Raw genomic sequence first — 19,213 nt, forward strand, 5'->3', positions numbered from 1 at the left:
TTGTCTTTAATGAATTTTGTATTTGGTAGTCCTTTTACAAGATTTTTCTTAGATAATTTGGATAGTAGGTCCATACTTGCATGTCCTAGTTTCCTATGCCATAACCAACTTATTTCTTTTATAGCTATCAAATAAGTTATGTTTTGATTTGCTAATTTCTCAAGATTTATGCAATAGACATTATTTATTCTATGAGCTATAAATAGAGTTTCTTTGTTTTTAAGATTTTGGATAGCACATTTTTCTTTCATAAAAATTATTTCGAACCCTTTGTCACTTAGTTGACTAATACTTAAAAGATTATGTTTTAGTCTTTCTACTAATAGCACATTATCTATAGTGAGTGAAGGTTCTTTACCAATTTTTTTGATGCCAATGATTTTACCTTTGACATTGTCACCGAAGGTGACATATCCTTTATCTTTTTGTTTTAATGTAGTGAACTTGGTCTTGTCACCGGTCATGTGCCTTGAGCACCCGCTGTCCAAGTACCATTTATCTATTGACGTTATTGTCCTAAAGCAAACCTACAATGAAGGATACTATGTGTTAGTTTTTGGAACCCAAGTTCTTTTGACTTTCTTTGTTTTGTTATTAGTTCCACTATTGGATTTCCATTCTCTTTGAACTTTAACATACTTTCTTTTTAATGGGCAATTAAACATTACATGACCTTTTGTCTTGCACATATAGCAAGTGGTGTGTTTATATTTGTTGTTTGATGAAGTGCTAGCATAGTACTTAGCTTCCTTAACAAAGTATCCCATGTATAGCTTTTTATTCCTTTTATTTGTTTTACCGTTGAAGCCTATTCCTTCTTTGTTCCCATGAAGGCTTTGCTGTCCAATCATCTTTTCAAAGTTTTCTTTACCTTTGGTAAAGTTATAGATAATCTTTTCTTTATCCTCAACTGCATTTTTGAGTTCATTTATTTCTAGATCCTTTTTATTCAAATTATCGTTATGAGTTTTATCTAACTCTTGTGTTGCTATATTTATTTCTTCTTCCAACTTCTTAATATGAGAATTTTTTTTCTTCTTCAATAGCTTTGAATGATTCAAGTTACTTCACTAGTTCTTTATTTTGATCTTTCAAAGTTATATTTCTCTTAGAAATTTTTATGAATCTTTTATGTAGTGAGAATAACTCAGCTTGTAATTCCTTATAAGAAGGCAAACTATCACACAACTCATCACAAGACTCATTTTGAGATTCGGTTGAAGAGTAATAAGAATTTACCTCTTCGTCATTCGCCATGAAGCACATATTTGTCATCTCTTGTCCACTTGTTTTGTTTTCTATTTCGCTAGAGTTAGAGTCATCCAAAGTAGCCTGTACAGCTTCCTTCTTTTTCTTCTTGTCTTTCTTAAGCAATAGACAGTCTGGTTTGATATGCCCTGGTTTCTTGCAATGATAGCATATTTGTGGTTCATTCTTACCTTTATTTTCTTTCCTACTTGTCCCTCCTTTTTCGGGTTTCCTTTTAGTGAACTTTCTAGAAAACCTTTTATTCCTTCTGTAGAATTTGCCTAGTCTCTTAGTAATGAATGCTAATTCATCTTGATCTAAGTCACTTGTTTCACTTTCGTCTTCACTAGTGCTGTGACTAGATGCTTTTAGTGTAATTGATCTTTTATGCTTTGGTTCAAGGTTTCTTTCTTTTAAGGCCATTTCATAGGTAAGAAGTGAGCCTATAAGTTCATCTAAAGAAGTGGTCTTGAGGTTTCTACCTTTTGTGATAGTTGTAGCCTTTGGTTCCCATATGGAAAGAAGACCTCTTAGAATTTTTCTGATCATTTCATAGGTAGTATAAGTTTTCCCTAAGGCACTTAAGGAATTTATTATGTGAGTAAATTTGGTGTACATACTTGATATTGTTTTATCATAATTCATCTTGAATGCTTCATATTCGCTTGTTAACATGTCTATCCTATTGTCTCTAATATCAACTATTCCTTCATATGTTACTTCTAATTTGTCCCAAATCTCCTTAACTATTTTGCAAGTCATGACTCTGTTTAATTCATTAGCATCTAATGCACAGTATAACGCATTTATAGCACTTGCATTTATTTGAAGCATTTTATAATTTAAGTCGGTCATATTTTTATTTTCTTTTGGAATGTGTTTTCCATCAACTATCTTAGTGGGAATAAGGTTTCCATCCATAACAACTTCTCATGCTTTCCAATCCATGTGTTGGAGATATATTTCCATTCTCTTTTTCCAAAAGATATAATTGTGTCCACAAAAGATTGGTGGACGGGTTGAGGATTGGCCTTCACCGAAGGGTGCTACTCCAATATTTGCCATTTGATCTTTTTATAGTTTCTTGTTAGGAATTTCTATAACTTAGCTCTGATATCAATTGAAATTAGGAATAGCTTCCTAAGAGGGAGGGGTGAATTGGATTCTTTTTAATTTTAATATTTTTTTTTAACTTTGCTTATGACACCAAGAAAAAAACCACAATAAATAACTAATAATCAAACTTAAAAATACTGAAATTTAAAATTCACAAGCCAATCAATTATACTTAAACAATTCAACCACTCAAGCAAGAATCTTAGTACTTTTATCAATTTCTCTGTAGATTTTCACAATCTTATTTAGATAACCTCTTCGTATGCACTTCTCTTGATCAAGATTTCCGCAGATTAACCAACGTACTCCCTTTTGGGTTTCCGCAAACGGTCAATCAAAACGTACTTTCTAAATATCAAGGTTCTTTCTTTATTTCTAACTTTAGAACCTACAACCTGCACTTTAAATCACACAACAACAACTTGTACAGAAAATATGAAGTAAAGAAGAAAGAAAGACACAAGGTTTTCACGAGTTTCGGCTTCAACACAGCCTACATCCTCGCCCTTGGCAAAATACCGAAGGGTTCCACTTAGCAGTTCCTTTACCGGGCGGAACAACACCTGTTTACAATCACTCCTTTGCTAAGGCTAGAACCCGCATTCTCCAAACAATATACCCTCGTTTGATCAACGATCCAACTGCCTAGAATCGTCCAAAATCTATAAGAGAAATAACAAGAAGCTGATGTACAAGAGATGCTCACACAAAGAACAAGTTAGTACAAATTGAAACTATGTACTTCAAAAGATAAATATCAAAAAAGAAATACACTTTTGAAGCTTAACAAGGATTTCACCAAATTCCTTTTCTCTAGATGAGAAATCAGTAATCTAACTTCAGGAATTGATGAGCTAGAATCTCAAAATCACAACACTTTCAGTTTACAAGAGATAATCAAGATGAGGCTTTGAGAGCAAGAGAGCTTATGAGAGATTTTCAATGTTTGGTATATTTTGATTTACAAAAACCATGTATTTATAGGCTTTCAAACAAGTTTCCTTGTTGCAAAAGTTTCCTTAGAGAGTTTCCCAAGTTGTTAGAAAATTTGGAGCTCAAAACGGCTATTATTTAAAATATTAGATTTTAAAAATTTTCCCGTTGAACAATGTTCAGATGATCCTTGTTTGCAAAAGTTTCCTCAGAGAGTTTCCCAAGTTGTTAGAAAATTTGGAGCTCAAAACGGCTATTATTTAAAATATTAGATTTTAAAAAATTTGCCCGTTAGACAGTGTTCAGATGACTGAAGAGTCGAGTTCAGTCATCTAAAGTTCCTGAAACCCTTTAAAAAATGAACTGGACACAGGGTCAGATGACTGAAGAGTGGGTTTAGACGTCTGAAGTGTCGGGTTCAGATGTCTGAAGTGTCGAGTTCAGACGTCTGAACAGCTACTGCCTGTTTCAGTTTTGTCCCAGAAAATCTTCAGATGTCTGAGCTTATTCTTTAGACGTCTGAAGTAAAATCTCCAGACATCTGAATAGTGAGTTCAGTCATCTAAACAGACAGAAAGCTGTCTTAAAAAATATTTTCCATTAAAAATAATTTGATTTCTTATTCTGATTTTTACAAAACTTGTTTCAATAATCCTAAATAGGTCTTTAGGTTGTCATAATCTCTTGGAAAAGTTTCAAAACATATTTCAAATGATATTTAGCTTTGAAATACTTACAATATGTTTCCTAAGACTTTATATGTCATGCTTGAGATCATTCTCATTCTTTGCTTTTGAAGTTCTTTGGATATTTGCTTGAGCTAGCTTTATCTGCAAATGCCTTAGTATCTCTTTGGATCATTTGTTAGTTTATCTTCTTTGATGGCCCACACTTGATCTATACTTGATTTTCACTTAATCCATACTTAATCTTCACTTGATCCATATTTCTTGAAACACAAAAACTCAACCTTTCCAAGTTAAATTTTCCTTTGTTTGTTATCACCAAAACTGATTGAAAGACCTTGTTAGGCCAACATGGTTGCTGCTACACTACAGGATTATGGGCTGTAGGAGGGTTAGTTGAGTAGAAGAGGGTTGGGCTCTTTTGGGCTGAAAGGGATTTTGGGAATGCCTACATTTCTTGGGCTGAAATTGATTTAAATTTAGGCTTTTTGTGTGTGCCTCCTAGCAGATGGGTAATACCTGAAATAGCTATTTCTTATATGATACAAATTGTGCAACCAGATCTACATACAATATGCATGGGGTTAGCCACTTCAATGGGATCTTTTATCTTGATTGGAGGAGATCGAGATTACCAAATGTCTAGCATTCCCTTACGCTTAGCGCCAATGAGTTTTTTGTTTTGAGAGAAAAAAGAAAAGGTACAAGGATCCTTGAAGGGTAGGTTCGAAGACTAGAAGATGGGCTGAGAGAGTTGCTCCTCTATTTTTTTTTTTTTTCATTTTTTTGTATTTTTTTAATGAAATTTAATGTATTGAATTGAATTTCTTTTGAGTTCTTGCAGTTTGATGATAAAAAAAAAAAAAACCATTTATTTTTTAGCTTGAGAGAGGAAAGTGTTAGAAGATTAGGTGAGAGTGCCGCAATGTAGGGAAAAACCTTAGACGGCATTTTGATTTTTACCAAATTTCAAAGAGAAAAAGGAAAATTTAATTTAATGCCCATTTCACTATATAAGTTCCAAATAAGATTAGGTGTCTATAGAAGGCATTTTTGTCCTTCATGTTTAGCCGCAAGGGCATGGTATGCGGGATTGGGGTGGGGGGGGGGGGACTAGATAGTTTTATCCACACAAAAATATCAGGGCAAAAGACCTCTCTTGAGGTTGAAAAAATAACTAACCTTTCTTGAGATTTCAAAAATTTCACAGTTCTCCCTTAATATTTACTAAAAAGACACTAACCTCTCCCTATATTTTATAAAAATACAATAATTTTGTGAGGGTGTAAGCGTCCTAAAAGTCAAAGACCAAGGCGTATCTATGTGAAAGTTTTGAAATCTTAGGAAAAGTCCATGAAATTTTAAAATCTTAAAAAAAGGTGAGTGCCTTATTGCCAAATTTCATGGAAAATGAATTTCTTTTGCTCAAACCTTGTAAATTAGTCCAATCTTATTATGTGTTGTACGCATTGATCTAAATTTCATAACTTGGCATAGCCACTAAATTGAACCAAACCAAGTGCCTCCTCATAAATATTATAATATCTTGTGAAAGCAAAGGCATGAAAATGATGATGCTAATAGTCATTGATCAAGCAAATTGGTCTTTAACCGCTTTCTCTATGTAATAAGGATGATGTCTTGAGTTTGAAAAATCAGAGCACTGATCATTAGAGTCATACCAATAGTGTACAAAATATCTAATGCTTTAACAGCATTCCGTACATGTATAGCTGATGTTCAATTGGCTGCCAAATTTAAATAATCTCTCTTTTTTGAAAAAAAAAAAAAAATTTGACACAAATTTAAAAAATAAATAAAAACAAGCTAAAATTTTTAGCATGCTTTGAAAAGCTAAATTTAAAAAATGAAAAATGTTTGAACTCTTAAGATTTCTCCAGATTTGGATTTGGTGAAAGTGGAGGGGGCATGTGCCTATTCAAAATAACAATAAGGGCTGATATTAGGGGTCTTGTGAATTATTTTTATCCTTCTATGACTTCCTTTTTTTTTTTTTTCTATCATTCAACCCACCATAAAAATTAAAAAAAAAGTATTAGGAAATCATTTATCATCAATTGGTTATCCACATTGATAAAAAGAAAAGCCCATTATAATATATAATGATCGTTATTATCATAAAGTGTTTCATTAATTATCTAGGAACTAGCAATTAGCTGCAATGATACCCAATTAAAAACTGTAATTAAAAATTAAAATAATATTAGTTTTACAAAGCGCAATACCCCATCGCCTGATATGACATTGACTTGACATACACAGAGTCATTAAAAAAATTAAAACAAAAAACCATATATGCAAGTAGGACAGCTGCTGCATTATATTAACTGCTTAATTAATTAAGAAAGTAAAGAATCAAAGAAAGCTTAGTTAATCAGTGATTAATTTTGATGTATAAGGCCTGTTACAAACTGAGTTCGCCCTTTTTTTTCACTCTAATTTTTTGCCGTAACGCGTCCGAAGTCAAAGTCATCTATATATACTCGCTCCTTCCTTCCCTATTCCTTTATTCCTTCCCTTCACCTTCCCTTCCCTCCACCCTTTTAGCTTTTCATTTATTCCCCATCCCCGCCTTCACGCAAACCTCCTCTACTCCTCTCTCTCTCTCTCTCTCTCTCTCTCTCTCTCTCTCTCTCTCTCTGCGATTATATATATATATATATATATATATATTTTTGTAGATTAAATTGTGTGGGCGGGTGATTGGTTGGGAGGTAGCTAAGTGAGATCGCCGAAACCATGGCCGGAGGAGGCAGCGGAAGATCCCTGGAGGAGACACCCACTTGGGCCGTCGCCGTCGTCTGTTTCGTTTTGGTCCTAATCTCCATCATCATAGAACACATCATCCATCTTATCGGAAAGGTATGATATATATATATATATATATATATATATATATATACAGACCCATATACATATATAAATAAGTTCGGTACGTATATATCAAGATCTAGTAATTAATTTTATAACTTAAAAAATGAAAATCTGCAGTGGTTGAAGAAGAGGCACAAGAGCGCTCTGTATGAGGCGCTCGAAAAGGTTAAATCAGGTATGTATACTTACACATCTCATCATCATCTTTTTTTTTATTTTTTATTTTTCAAAAAGTGAAGAAAATTTGAATTATGAAGTTAAGTTAATTTTAATTTTAATTTGGTGACATCGATGGATGAATTGAAGAGCTGATGCTGCTGGGATTTATTTCCCTGTTGCTGACGGTGGGACAGAGCCTAATTACCAACATATGCATACCTGCAAGCGTGGCAGCTACATGGCACCCTTGCAATAAGAAGCAAGAAACAACGCAGGTGGCTCACGACGAAGCCTCCGGCGGCGATGGCTCCACTACTACTGAAGACCACACCCGCCGGCTTCTCATGTTCTCGGACTCCGGCGGCCCCCGCCGTTTCCTGGCGTCGGCTGGAACCGACAAATGCGCAGACAAGGCATGGCCCCCCCGCCTTCTCTAATAATTATACTCAATTTTTAGTCTTAAGACTCTTCGCTTCTGCCAAAGCTGAGAAATAAAAAAAATTTAAAAAGGAAACAAACAAACAAACAAGGATAATGTTGGAGAAACAGTGAATTTAATGGAGTAATTAACATTTATTGTTCGTCACTATTATTCTGTTTTCACTGTGTGCCATGGGAATGCAGGGTAAAGTGGCGTTTGTGTCGGCCGACGGTATCCATCAGCTGCATATCTTCATATTCGTTTTGGCCATTTTTCACGTTTTGTACTGCATCATTACCATGGCGCTGGGCCGAGCCAAGGTACGTTTCATCGTCATCGTCATCGTCATCGTCATCCTCTCTCTCTCTAGCTATATAGCTAGCTCTCTTACATTGACCTTTCATGTTTTTGAACATTGGAGTTTTTTTGGGTCGCAGATGAGGAGATGGAAAGCGTGGGAGAAAGAGACGAGATCAGTAGAATACCAGTTCTCCCACGGTGAGTACACCGAATTCCTGAACCATTCAAAAGGAGAGCCAAGCCAATGCTCTCTTTCTCCTCAAGAACCTCCATACACGCGCTTCTGCTTAGTGATTAAATATATTTATATATTATGACAAAAAGTGCTGTATCAACTTTCAAGTGCAGATCCCGAGAGGTTCAGGTTTGCAAGAGAGACTTCCTTTGGCAGACGACACTTGAGCTTTTGGACCAAGAACCCCCTCCTCATTTGGATCGTAAGCCTCTCTCTCTCTCTCTCTCTCAGCAATAATGATATATATATATATATATATATATATATGTAAACTTCTATATATATATATATATATATAGACACAGCAATAATTAATCAATGCATGTCATGAATCATATGCAGCGTCCACATGACCATAGGCACGCGCTTTCCAAATTGCATGGAACTAATTAGTAATTAATCCCCTTGCCAGAGCTAATTTAGCATGCACCATGCCTTTATATACATATATATATATATATATATATATATTTTTTTTCTTTAGCAGATGCCCGTGTAAACTAGTACGTTGTTCATTCGATCAGCAGTATACTTGTTCTCTTTTTTTGCTTGATTCAGCATATATACTTTTTTCTAAAAAGCCGAGAAAATGCATTTTCATCCTACATTTATATATTAATCAACACATTTCATCTCACCCAATTTATATAGGCTTCAGAATCAAAATAAAATCAAAACTTATTGTACAGCCACATATGGGAATGTAATGTTGAAGAAGATGAGCTCTACATTCTCTTTTTTTTTTGCACGCGTATATAGACATTTAATATATTTATTAATTTTAGCGAGTCCACTTGACATGAACAGGTTAGAGATCATTCACACCATATAAAAATATAAATAGTCTTCTTTATAATAGACGTCCCCTGAAGTCATGGATACACTATTTAGAATTTTGACATATACTCTATTTTCTCTTCCAAAATGCATGAATCAATTAAATGTCAACAGCTTAAATTATTAATTAATTAAGAAAATATAGATATAAAATAGTATATATACACACACACACACACACGTAGTTGCAAAAAATGAGCCGCTAGCATACTAGGTAGAGCCTAGCTTCTAGCTAGCTAAGGCCACACATGGATATAGCACCTAAATTCTTATTTATGATATAAATATAGAGAAGTTCATATATATATATATAGTATTATAGATCCATTGTGATCCGTCTCTTTTCCGAACCTCACATAAGTGGGAGTTTTTTGCATCGAGCTGTCTTTTTTTTTTTTAGGAGTGACTATATATATGCCTATACATATGCCTTCTCCTTTATCTTGCTTTATGTTCATACACTACATGCTATTACAGTGGTGATCAATCCATTCGTTGATGACGTGACATATTTATCAATCATAAAAGAACACAAACTTGATTACTTAATGTTGATATATCAAGAAGCTAGCTTCTTTATCTAATCATAAAAGAATATAAACTAAATTACTTAATGTTGATATATCAAGAAGCTAGCTTCCGTCTCCCTTACGACTCAAATTTCTAGACTTTGTTTTTACTTAATTATTTTATTTTGCTGTGAAGCATTTTGAACACTGTTATATTTACAAAAAATTAATGTCTTATTCATGCCTATGTAATTTAAAGCAACAATTAATTATATATGTGCATATATATATATATATATATATATATATATATATTTGTATATATATAGGTACAATTGTTTCAACATGGAAAATTATTACCAAGGTAATATTGAAAATACTTTGAAACTTTTGATACCTTTCATGTTAAAATGTTGAAGAGTTGTCATATGTATGTTTGGTATATAGAAGTGCAATGAATCATGCATGACATACGGTTAATACTTCCACATAGGAGAAAAAAATTAGATTCTCTAGGAGGACCATGTTGGTCCTCTCATTCAATGAACACACATGAAATCGACTTTTGATATACATAGGTTATGTAATATAAAAAAAAAAAATGAATTGAACCGTCCCAACTGTATTGGTTAAAGTGATAAGGGCAACTTGTGACTTTGGTAACCTTAAAATCACGAGTTTGATTCTCCTTTGAGAATTTACCCTGGCGAATTAGTAGGGGCGCATCGATGGACGAGGGATTTTCTCCCCCCAAATTTGATATCACACCATAGTATCCAAAGTAATGAGATGAAAGCTGAAGTCCCAAGGTTGTTAGAAAAAAAAAAAATTGAAATGAACCGACTCAATTAAAGACGGGGTGCATGATTTGAGAAAGAATTTTTTTCTTCTTCTTGCCTATTTGGCCGCATAGATGCTTGATTCCTGACTATGGATTTTTCGCCCTTCAATTTCATGTGTTTAATTTTTAGGCCTCACGTTTTTCTGAATTTCAAATTTCCAGTCTCCCAAACACGTACAACACACATGCTGCATGCATGTATTGACTTTTTCATTTTGTACAAACGACGACGTTCCAACGCATTGGTTTGAGTCCCGTCTCATGTTACGTTTCCAATCTAATCATTAATGATGGGTTGATTCGCATCACACACAACTGACTTTTAGAGGGGGCACGTTTGTCTTTTCACAGCTCCTTGACGTCATTATCTCTTAATTATTGTTGATTTAAATTTCTGGGTTTGAATTATTGGAGGGAAAAAAAATTGAAGAAAAAAGGTAATTAAAGTTCGTTAGGTGCCTGTATTGGTAGTGACAGGGGCACGGGCCGTCCAAAGAAATTTGAGGATTCCCGCTTTGTTTGGGGTTTGACGTTTGACGCGTCCGTTCGTTCATTTATTGGACTTTTTCAATCCAGACTTGAAATGACATTTATGCCCTTTTAAATTATTATATATTTATTTATTTATTTATTTATTTATTTTACTCAAATTAGGGTTTGAATTTTCGCAGGTGTGTTTCTTCAGGCAATTTGTGAGGTCGGTTCCAAAAGTCGACTACTTGACCTTGAGACATGGATTTATCATGGTATATTTATAAATATATATGCTTATTTATTTATTTATTTATTTATATAACTTCTCGGGTTTAAAGGTTAAGTTTGAAATTCAATGATATCGATAGACTAATTAAGCACGATAGCAAAATAATTTTGATGCCAATTACTCTTCTAACCTAAAGATTTTAAACGAAATTATTTGACAATAAATTTGTTTACTTTAGCTTTTAAATAGGAGTGGCTTTAATACCGCTTATAATGCCTTTAGTTGAAAACCGATTAGATGAACTTTCAAGCTACCTAATTGAAAATGATTATTCCAAGTTGTTTGACGGTAGGTGACGATACAATTAGTCCAAAAGAAGTCATTATTGCTGAATAAATTAAATTACTAAAACCATTCATTTCATGTTTTTCTCTTTTGTCAATAAAAAGTTCAAATTAAAATCACGAAATAATGTACCCCATACCAGTTCGTTCCACCCGTCAAGTTGAGACTTCTCTTAAGAGTCGATGATGACTCATGCATGTACGGAACGTTGTTGAATGAAATTTTATTAGAATAAAGAATATTTCGATAATTCATTTGAAAATAAACTCGTTATTCGGGAGGGTTTTGTTTCTTGATTAAGTTGTGTTATAATAAAAGAATGATTTTAATTTTGCAGGCACATTTGGCACCACAAAGCCAAACAAAATTCAATTTTCAGAAGTACATCAATAGATCGCTCGAAGAGGATTTCAAGGTCGTCGTGGGCATCAGGTTTAATTAATTATTGTTCTTGCTGTTGAATTAATTATTTTTCTTATATGAACCGGCCTATAAGACTAACCCGACGTCGTTTTCAATTTTTTCCCCTTTTTCAGTCCACCGATCTGGTTCTTGGCTGTTCTGTTTCTTCTCTTTAATACCCATGGTAAGTACAAATATGTAGCTCCCCATGTTTCTTCAATTCTCATGGCGTTGAAAAAAAAAAGAGTTCCAGCTCGAGCAAGCTACAGCTGGTGATTAGTTCTCATTTAATTAATAGTTTAACCAACTTTTTTTTTTCGTTTCAATTAATGTGAAAACACAGGCTGGTACTCTTATCTATGGCTGCCGTTTGTTCCCCTCATTGTAAGCAAAATCTCTCTCTATTCTAATGGATTTAATTAATATAACCAGTAGGTAGTGACAATGAAAGACTTAAGGAATTTTATGTATATATGAATTTAAATGTGTGCAGGTAATACTGCTGGTGGGGACGAAGCTACAGGTGATAATAACAAAGATGGGACTGAGGATACAGGAGAGAGGGGAGGTGGTGAAGGGAGTGCCGGTGGTGGAGCCCGGCGACGACCTCTTCTGGTTCAACCGTCCCCGCCTCATTCTCTACCTCATCAACTTCGTTCTCTTTCAGGTAACCCTACCTGCTGCGTACCTACTCTCTTCTTCCACTAACTAATTAATTAATTACTCCCTTATGCATGCAAGCTTAAATTTTAATTGATCCCTGAACTCATTTTGCTTCCACCGTTGTTATGCAGAATGCCTTTCAGCTCGCTTTCTTTGCGTGGACTTGGGTATGCCGCTAATTGACAACCCCTTTTATCTCAATTATGCATGTGTGATTGTTGGATTATTTCTTATTTTACTGGAGACCGGCCCATTGGGCTCGGGCTGCAAGTAGTCCATCTCCAATTTGTTCGCGCCCCTTTTCACCACCTCTTAAGATTAAAACTTATAAAGTTTTGAGTTTAAAAGTCTCAAAAAATTGTATATACATTTTACAAAAACACAATCTCGGAGGTTTGGACAGACATGTTGGATCTTTGTGGGAAAAAAATTAGATCCTCCTCAAGCACCAGCAGCGTGGTCCTTCCACTAGTTCTTCCCAAACAATGAAAGCACACCAATAAATTAATGAGTTATGGGGGACCTAAATTTTTCTCCGTTTTCACGGATCCCTTGAACATTCTTTGAAAAGTCAATTAATTCCCTTGATTTTGGTGAAGACCCATGTATGGATACTCCTGAGATTAATTTTTTGAGAAGTTGATTATTTTCATCTTTCATATAGCTAGCGTGTTCTAATACACCATGGAGTCGATGGTGTTAAAAAATTTATAATGCATAAATGTTGAACCTCCTTTTTATCTTTGTATCCCTTTACCAGTATGAATTCGGGTTGAAGTCCTGCTTCCACGAGCATATAGAGGATGTGATCATCAGAATCACAATGGGGTGAGTCTCCTTATATATATATATATATATATATATATAGCTTCTTAATTTCTTTTCATCAACTCCTTTTGATCATGAAAAAGTGGATGATTAATTCCTTCACAGTAATTAATTAAACTGTTTTCTAACATTCCCACATGCATGCACCTTAACTGTCATCAGGGTCCTTATCCAGTTCCTGTGCAGCTACGTCACTCTCCCCCTCTACGCCCTCGTAACACAGGTAAATATCACATTACACCAACACTGAAATTTGAAGCTTCTTCATTGTTTTTCCCAATCGATCGCATATTTAAGTACTGAAATGGAACGTTGAAAATTTGAACAGATGGGATCGACAATGAAACCCACCATTTTCAACGAGAGGGTGGCGGCGGCTCTACGAAACTGGCACCACACGGCGAAGAAGCACGTAAAGCAAAACAAGGCATCCGGGACGCCCATGTCGAGTAGGCCGGGAACCCCTTCCCACGGCATGTCCCCGGTCCACCTCCTCCGCCACTACCGCAGCGACATGGACAGCCTCCAGGCCTCCCCCCGCCGCCCCAATTTCGACAACACCACCAACTATTACTTTGACAACTGGGAGACCGAGGGCTCGACTTCGCCCTCGTACCACCACTACCAACACCACCAGCCACCGCCGGGCGACGGCGGGTCGTCGTCGCACCAGCACAAGGCGGATTACGTAGAACATGAGAAAGAGGTGCAGGAGCCGAGCTCGTCGCAAGTGGCTCCCCTTCCGCAGCATGAGATCAACATTGGATCCAAGGATTTTTCATTCGATAAAAGACCAAATGCATGAGTAATAAATACTGGAACTGCATCAACATGATCATGTTTAATTTTACGTGGCCTGGCTTCGAGGATGGATCGATGACGTGCATGCATGCATGGACATATATATGATCATGGGATGTCCGAGAACGATGCATGTGGATTGAGAAGGCAATCAGTTAATGGGAGACACTGATCTTGCAAGCAAGCTAGGCCTTGTTAAATTTGGTCGTCCTTTATTTTATTTTATTTTTGGTGAGGAAATGACAGAAAATGAAGGTAAATATAAATGCCAGTGACACTGACAGTGACAATTAATGTTCATTTCAATTGTTTACTGTGACTATTTTGTATTGAATCATGATGACGATTTGGTTGCTTTGTAAATAAATGGTAATGTTTGATCAGCTGTAATATCTGCGGCTGGACCTTCAAACCTTTGTCTATGAAAAATTCATCAAGACGAATGAATATATTTGTAATATTGTTTGGATCGATAAAAAAATAATAATAATAGTGTTTTATGGAGCTATATATATCATTGTTGCGAATATCCCATTAATTTAGGTATAAATTAAAGATTGAATTCTCAGGAGGGAGGTGATCGCAATCAACTAATTGGGTATTTTGAACAAGAAAGTGTGTATTAAGGATTGCTGGCTAAATAATAATTGGAACTCTGATTTAGTACGAGAATTTGTTGGTGCTAATAAAATAAGAGAAATTTTGCAATAGGTGCTGACGGGTAAAAGTGGGCAGGATATTTTTGTCTGGAAGCCTGCCCCAGATGGTAATTTTTCTACAAAATCGGTTTGGGAGGCACTGAGGAGCAAAAGTAATAATTTTTTGTGGAATGACTGGTTTTGACATTCTTTATTACCCAGAAGAATATCAATGTGTTTATGGAGAGCCTGATTTAGATGTTTGGCTGTAGATGATAAAATTCAAACCAAAAGAATATCGATGGCTTCACCTTGTGATTGCTGATTTCAGAGAAGTCAGGAAAACATTGATCATATTCTTTCTTTAGGAGAGGTGACTTCAGAGGTTTGGCGTCGGGTTAGTGTGGCATTGGGGATTCCTTTCCAACGATCTCTTCCTTAAAAAAATAAAATGGCAAATTGGTTCGAGTATGCAAAAAAATCGTCTATTAAAGGTATTTTAATCGGGATGATTTCATGTTTGATTACGTGGTGCCTCTGGAATCGAAGATGTAAAGTAAGAATGGAAGGAGTTTATCAAAGTGTAGATCAGATGTGAAGAGGTGTTTGATTCTGTGTTAGTTTTATTGTTGAAAGCACCATTTCTTTTCAAAAATTGAAGAAGTCGGACATTAAAATTTTGAATGAGTTTCAAATTAAGCATCAGAGAGTTTGCAATAGGCTTGAGAAAATTATTTCATGGGTTAAACCTCCAGTAAGGTGGATAAAACTTAATTGTGATGAGAGTTGTAGGGGCAATCCGGGTACTTCAGGAGGTGGAGGAATTATTCGAGATTGCCATGGTGTGGTAAAAGTGGGTTTTTCAAATTATTTTGTCAATGGTACGAATAATAGTGCAGAATTAAAAGTAATCAGGAAAGGAATTCGTTTGTGTAAATGTTTGCATTATGTTAATGTGATTATTGAAAGTGACTCGCGAATTGTAGTTGATTGGTTTCGAAAAGGTAGATGTATTTTGTGATATCTTTGGGAATTTTGGGAGGAGCTCGTGGTAGAGTTAGAAGGAGTGAATGTCATGGTGATGCATCAATATAGGGAAGACAATAGTGCTGCTGATTTTCTTACTAAAGAAGGAGAAATGAGAAACAATGTAATTTACGAAGAACAACACATTTTATCACGTTAGCAAATACATCATTCGGATGGATAGGTGGGGTCTTATTTTCGTTCGTCGTTAGTTCTTCTCTAGAGTTTCGTCTGGTGTATTTCGTTTTGTTTTTGGTTGTCTTTATGTTTTTATCTCCTTTGTTAGTTATATTTAATTTTATTTGTCCTAATTTGGTTGGTTGATTTTAACTTGTAACCACGGTATTTCTTCTCCAAAAGTGAGAGTTTATTAATAAATAAATGAAGGTGCCATCCTCTTTTACCAAAAAAAAAAATCAACTAATTGGGCTTAATGCTAATGGCATCCCTCAGCTCCTGCCCTCAAAAGGGGGACAGTCCGTCTCTACGTACTCTCAAGGTAGCAGCAGCCCTTTGCTGGACAGGCCGACTTACGTGGGCCATAGACCAGTTGGGCCATTTTAAACCCATGGACATGTAGGAGTATCTTGAAAATGACTTAAGCCCATCCACATCCGGCTCAAGCTCAACGGGCTGGAGTTGTGGGTCAGACACTTGGACCAGGGTCTTCAAGCACTCCATACTTGGGCCTTTGGTCCTTATCTTTATTAGAACCTATTAACTGTGGCATATGGTGACCAAAGCTTGGCATTTATTAGAATTAATAATTAACAACCAATTCTTTAAATAATCCTGATAACTAATAAGAACCCACCAATTGGAATGCCAAAACAAATACTTCTAAGACATTATATAATAAACTAAAAAGTCAATATTAGCAAAATATGCTAACCACATTTCCAACATTGTATATTGTACTGAAATCCAATGCTTATGCATCATATCCTTATATGCTTTGCTAGTAACATTTATAAAAATTTAATGAAATAAAATTAATGTGTCTACCCAAAGAAGACAACGTTGCCTTTAAAGTTCGTTCAACAGAATGCGACACGACAAAATAAGCCAAATGATCCTTAATTAATCTAGTAAGTAGATAATTATACTTAACAGCTCTACTAATCATGTATCCATGAACTTTAGTTTCTGTTTTCTTGGTTTTCTCTTCTTATGGAAGCTTCACTTCCAAATTACAATGTTCTACCATACTACTGTTCTTAGTAGTATTCCAAACCTCTCTTTATGTGGAAGTCACCACCGCCGTTTTGTTTGAAAAAAGGAACTAGTAGTTTGTTAGATTAATTCAAATAAATAGAAAACTCAAAAATAGTACTAGGTTTGAACTCTGGCGACATAAACATGTGTAGAAATATAAAAAATGAAAAGAACATGAGACAAAGAAATCATAAAAGATTATCTTGGAAGATGGAGACCATGAGTTCATTTATCAAAACAAAAATTCAATATATTCAAGACAAAGCAAATGGGTACTGAACAGTGACTGAACTATTATTCAAATAATCAATACCTTCACAATTCCATTCAATTTTGGGGTTGACTTTTGAATAGTTTCTATTACTTGCTCAATTTCTACATACAAACATTATAGCTTGAGCAAGTCATAATTAAATATGCATATTAATCAAAGCATTAAAAAAAAAAAAAAAAAAAAAACTTTAAAATACCTTACAAATTTTTTGGCATGGTGATCAACAAACCGATTGCTAATGCCATATACATCCAATGAAGAAAAAAAGCATGAACCAAAAAGAAGAATAAGCAAAAACCATCACAAATTTTGAACTAAAACCCAAGAAATACCACAAGGACAATCCAAAAAGAGCAGACAAAATCATAACAATCTCGTAATACAAAACACAATCATTTAACAAAGGTATAACATTCAATGAACTTCTATAAAATAAATATTAAATTCGTAACTCCCAAAAGACGAGCAACAGCCAAATCTGTATTCTATAAATTAAGGAGAAATAATTTTAAAAGATGGTGAAAAATCCTAATACTAGTAAAAAATACATGCAAAAAAAGAAAAAGAAAAAATGAAGAAAAGAATAGAAGCCTTAAACTTGAAAAAGAAAAGGTTACAATCATACTAAAGAAATCAACCTTTGCTTTGATCCATCTCCAAGGTGCTTTTGGTCCAAAAACTTGAAAAGACTATAATTATGGACCTACTATTTGTTTGACAAGTATGAAGGGTGGAATATAACATCAAAAAATTAACAACTCATTAGCCACCATATCAATTGCGTATCAAGATGGTGATGTACAAACTCCATATGGATAACATTTCTTCTAGTTGAGGTAGGGTTAGCCTATTTGTCTTTCAATCTTCTTAGTTATCTTTGTCTTGTTTCCATATTCCCTCCTAATGTATACCCAATTTTAATCACTATTTGTCCATCAGTTGGTTGTTTCAATATTAATCTTATCCTCATCACAATTCTTTGTTGTGGTTCTTTTATGTTGGGCTTTTGTGGAGTCTATTTGTGTTTGATCTGGATGATATCCTAACCCGAAATAATGTTGCGTGGTTTTTTAACGGAAGATTCTTCTTTATAAGGCCTAGTCCATGGTTTTTCCCAAGGGCAAAAAATCTTTTGGGCCGTTTTGTAACCCATTGTGAATCTTGTGCATAGGATATAAAAACTATTGTTTTGGTGATTGGGGTACATGCATTGAAACTGTGTAGTCACACTTTATATTTTTTTTCTGATAATAGTGAAATTCCTACAACTCTGTGAACATAGGCAAAATTGCCAAATCACGTAAATATTGTTTTGTGTGTGTGATTATTTTTATTTGACGTGTGTTTTTTTCTATTTTGTTTCTCACAAGATTTGGGAATTTCGTGATAATTTCCTTACAACCGGTATCAGAGCCTAGGGTTAGGTTTGAGTGGGAGCAATGACAGAAGAAGCAGGAAATACACCTGGAATAGAAAAGTTCGTTGGCACATACTTTGGATTTTGGAGGATGCAAATCGAGGATTATCTTTATGGGAAGAAGTTGCATCTGCTGCTTCTAGGGGAAAAACCTGCGACTATGAAGGATGAGGAATGGACTCTTCTTGAGATACAGATACTGGGAGTTATCAGGTTAACTTTGTTTAGGTCTGTTGTGTGACGCCTTAAAATCTCACTTAACATAATAACAATAATACATTTATTCACATATAATAACACAATATCTATGATATCACAACTGTGACGATTCGAACCCAAAAGGGGGTCCCGGGTACATTCTTTCCATAACATAATTTAAATACATACAACAGAAGCAAAAAGACTATCCATTCCATACGTACCAGAGTATACCTCACAATTATTATATCTACCATACCCAAAATTTATATTACAACCCAAAAAACCCAAAACATCTAATATAAACATACTAGTGTCCCACCAACACTCACCCTCAGCGAGATTGTCTAAGTCTTGCTCTAGAGCTCCTAAGCTCGATTTCCTGTAGGCCCTGAAAAGTTGATATATTAATTGGGGTGAAATACTTCTCAATATGGCGGAATAGATTATTATCAGGGTGTGGCTAACATGAGTTTCATGTTATACATGATGTTAGTCCATTAAAGGGGGTGTTTCTACGCAT

The 19,213-nt window shown here is 34.9% G+C and overlaps 1 protein-coding gene across 1 annotated transcript; it reads left to right on the top strand.

The window, feature by feature from the left end:
• Window positions 1-6,512: 6,512 nt before the first annotated feature.
• LOC131149673 (MLO-like protein 6) lies at window positions 6,513-14,334 on the top strand. Its single transcript, XM_058100318.1, has 15 exons — window positions 6,513-6,866; window positions 6,996-7,053; window positions 7,185-7,450; window positions 7,662-7,778; window positions 7,896-7,956; window positions 8,107-8,195; window positions 10,852-10,926; window positions 11,566-11,660; window positions 11,765-11,814; window positions 11,974-12,014; window positions 12,124-12,297; window positions 12,425-12,460; window positions 13,054-13,121; window positions 13,284-13,344; window positions 13,450-14,334. The coding sequence occupies exons 1-15, from the start codon at window positions 6,744-6,746 to the stop codon at window positions 13,924-13,926; spliced, it is 1,791 nt and encodes a 596-aa protein (XP_057956301.1). The 5' UTR covers window positions 6,513-6,743; the 3' UTR covers window positions 13,927-14,334.
• The last annotated feature ends 4,879 nt before the right edge of the window (window positions 14,335-19,213 follow it).

Source organism: Malania oleifera, chromosome 2 (genome assembly GCF_029873635.1).
Source record: "Malania oleifera isolate guangnan ecotype guangnan chromosome 2, ASM2987363v1, whole genome shotgun sequence".
Taxonomy (NCBI): domain Eukaryota; kingdom Viridiplantae; phylum Streptophyta; class Magnoliopsida; order Santalales; family Ximeniaceae; genus Malania; species Malania oleifera.

What these genes read in the sequence shown, in the direction of transcription:
- LOC131149673 (XM_058100318.1), top strand. Translation starts at nt 6,744, where the DNA reads ATGGCCGGAGGAGGCAGCGGAAGATCCCTGGAGGAGACACCCACTTGG. An exon ending in TGGCGCTGGGCCGAGCCAAG is followed by an intron (nt 7,779 to 7,895) that starts GTACGTTTCATC and finishes TTTGGGTCGCAG; the next exon opens with ATGAGGAGATGGAAAGCGTG. An exon ending in TGAGACATGGATTTATCATG is followed by an intron (nt 10,927 to 11,565) that starts GTATATTTATAA and finishes TTAATTTTGCAG; the next exon opens with GCACATTTGGCACCACAAAG.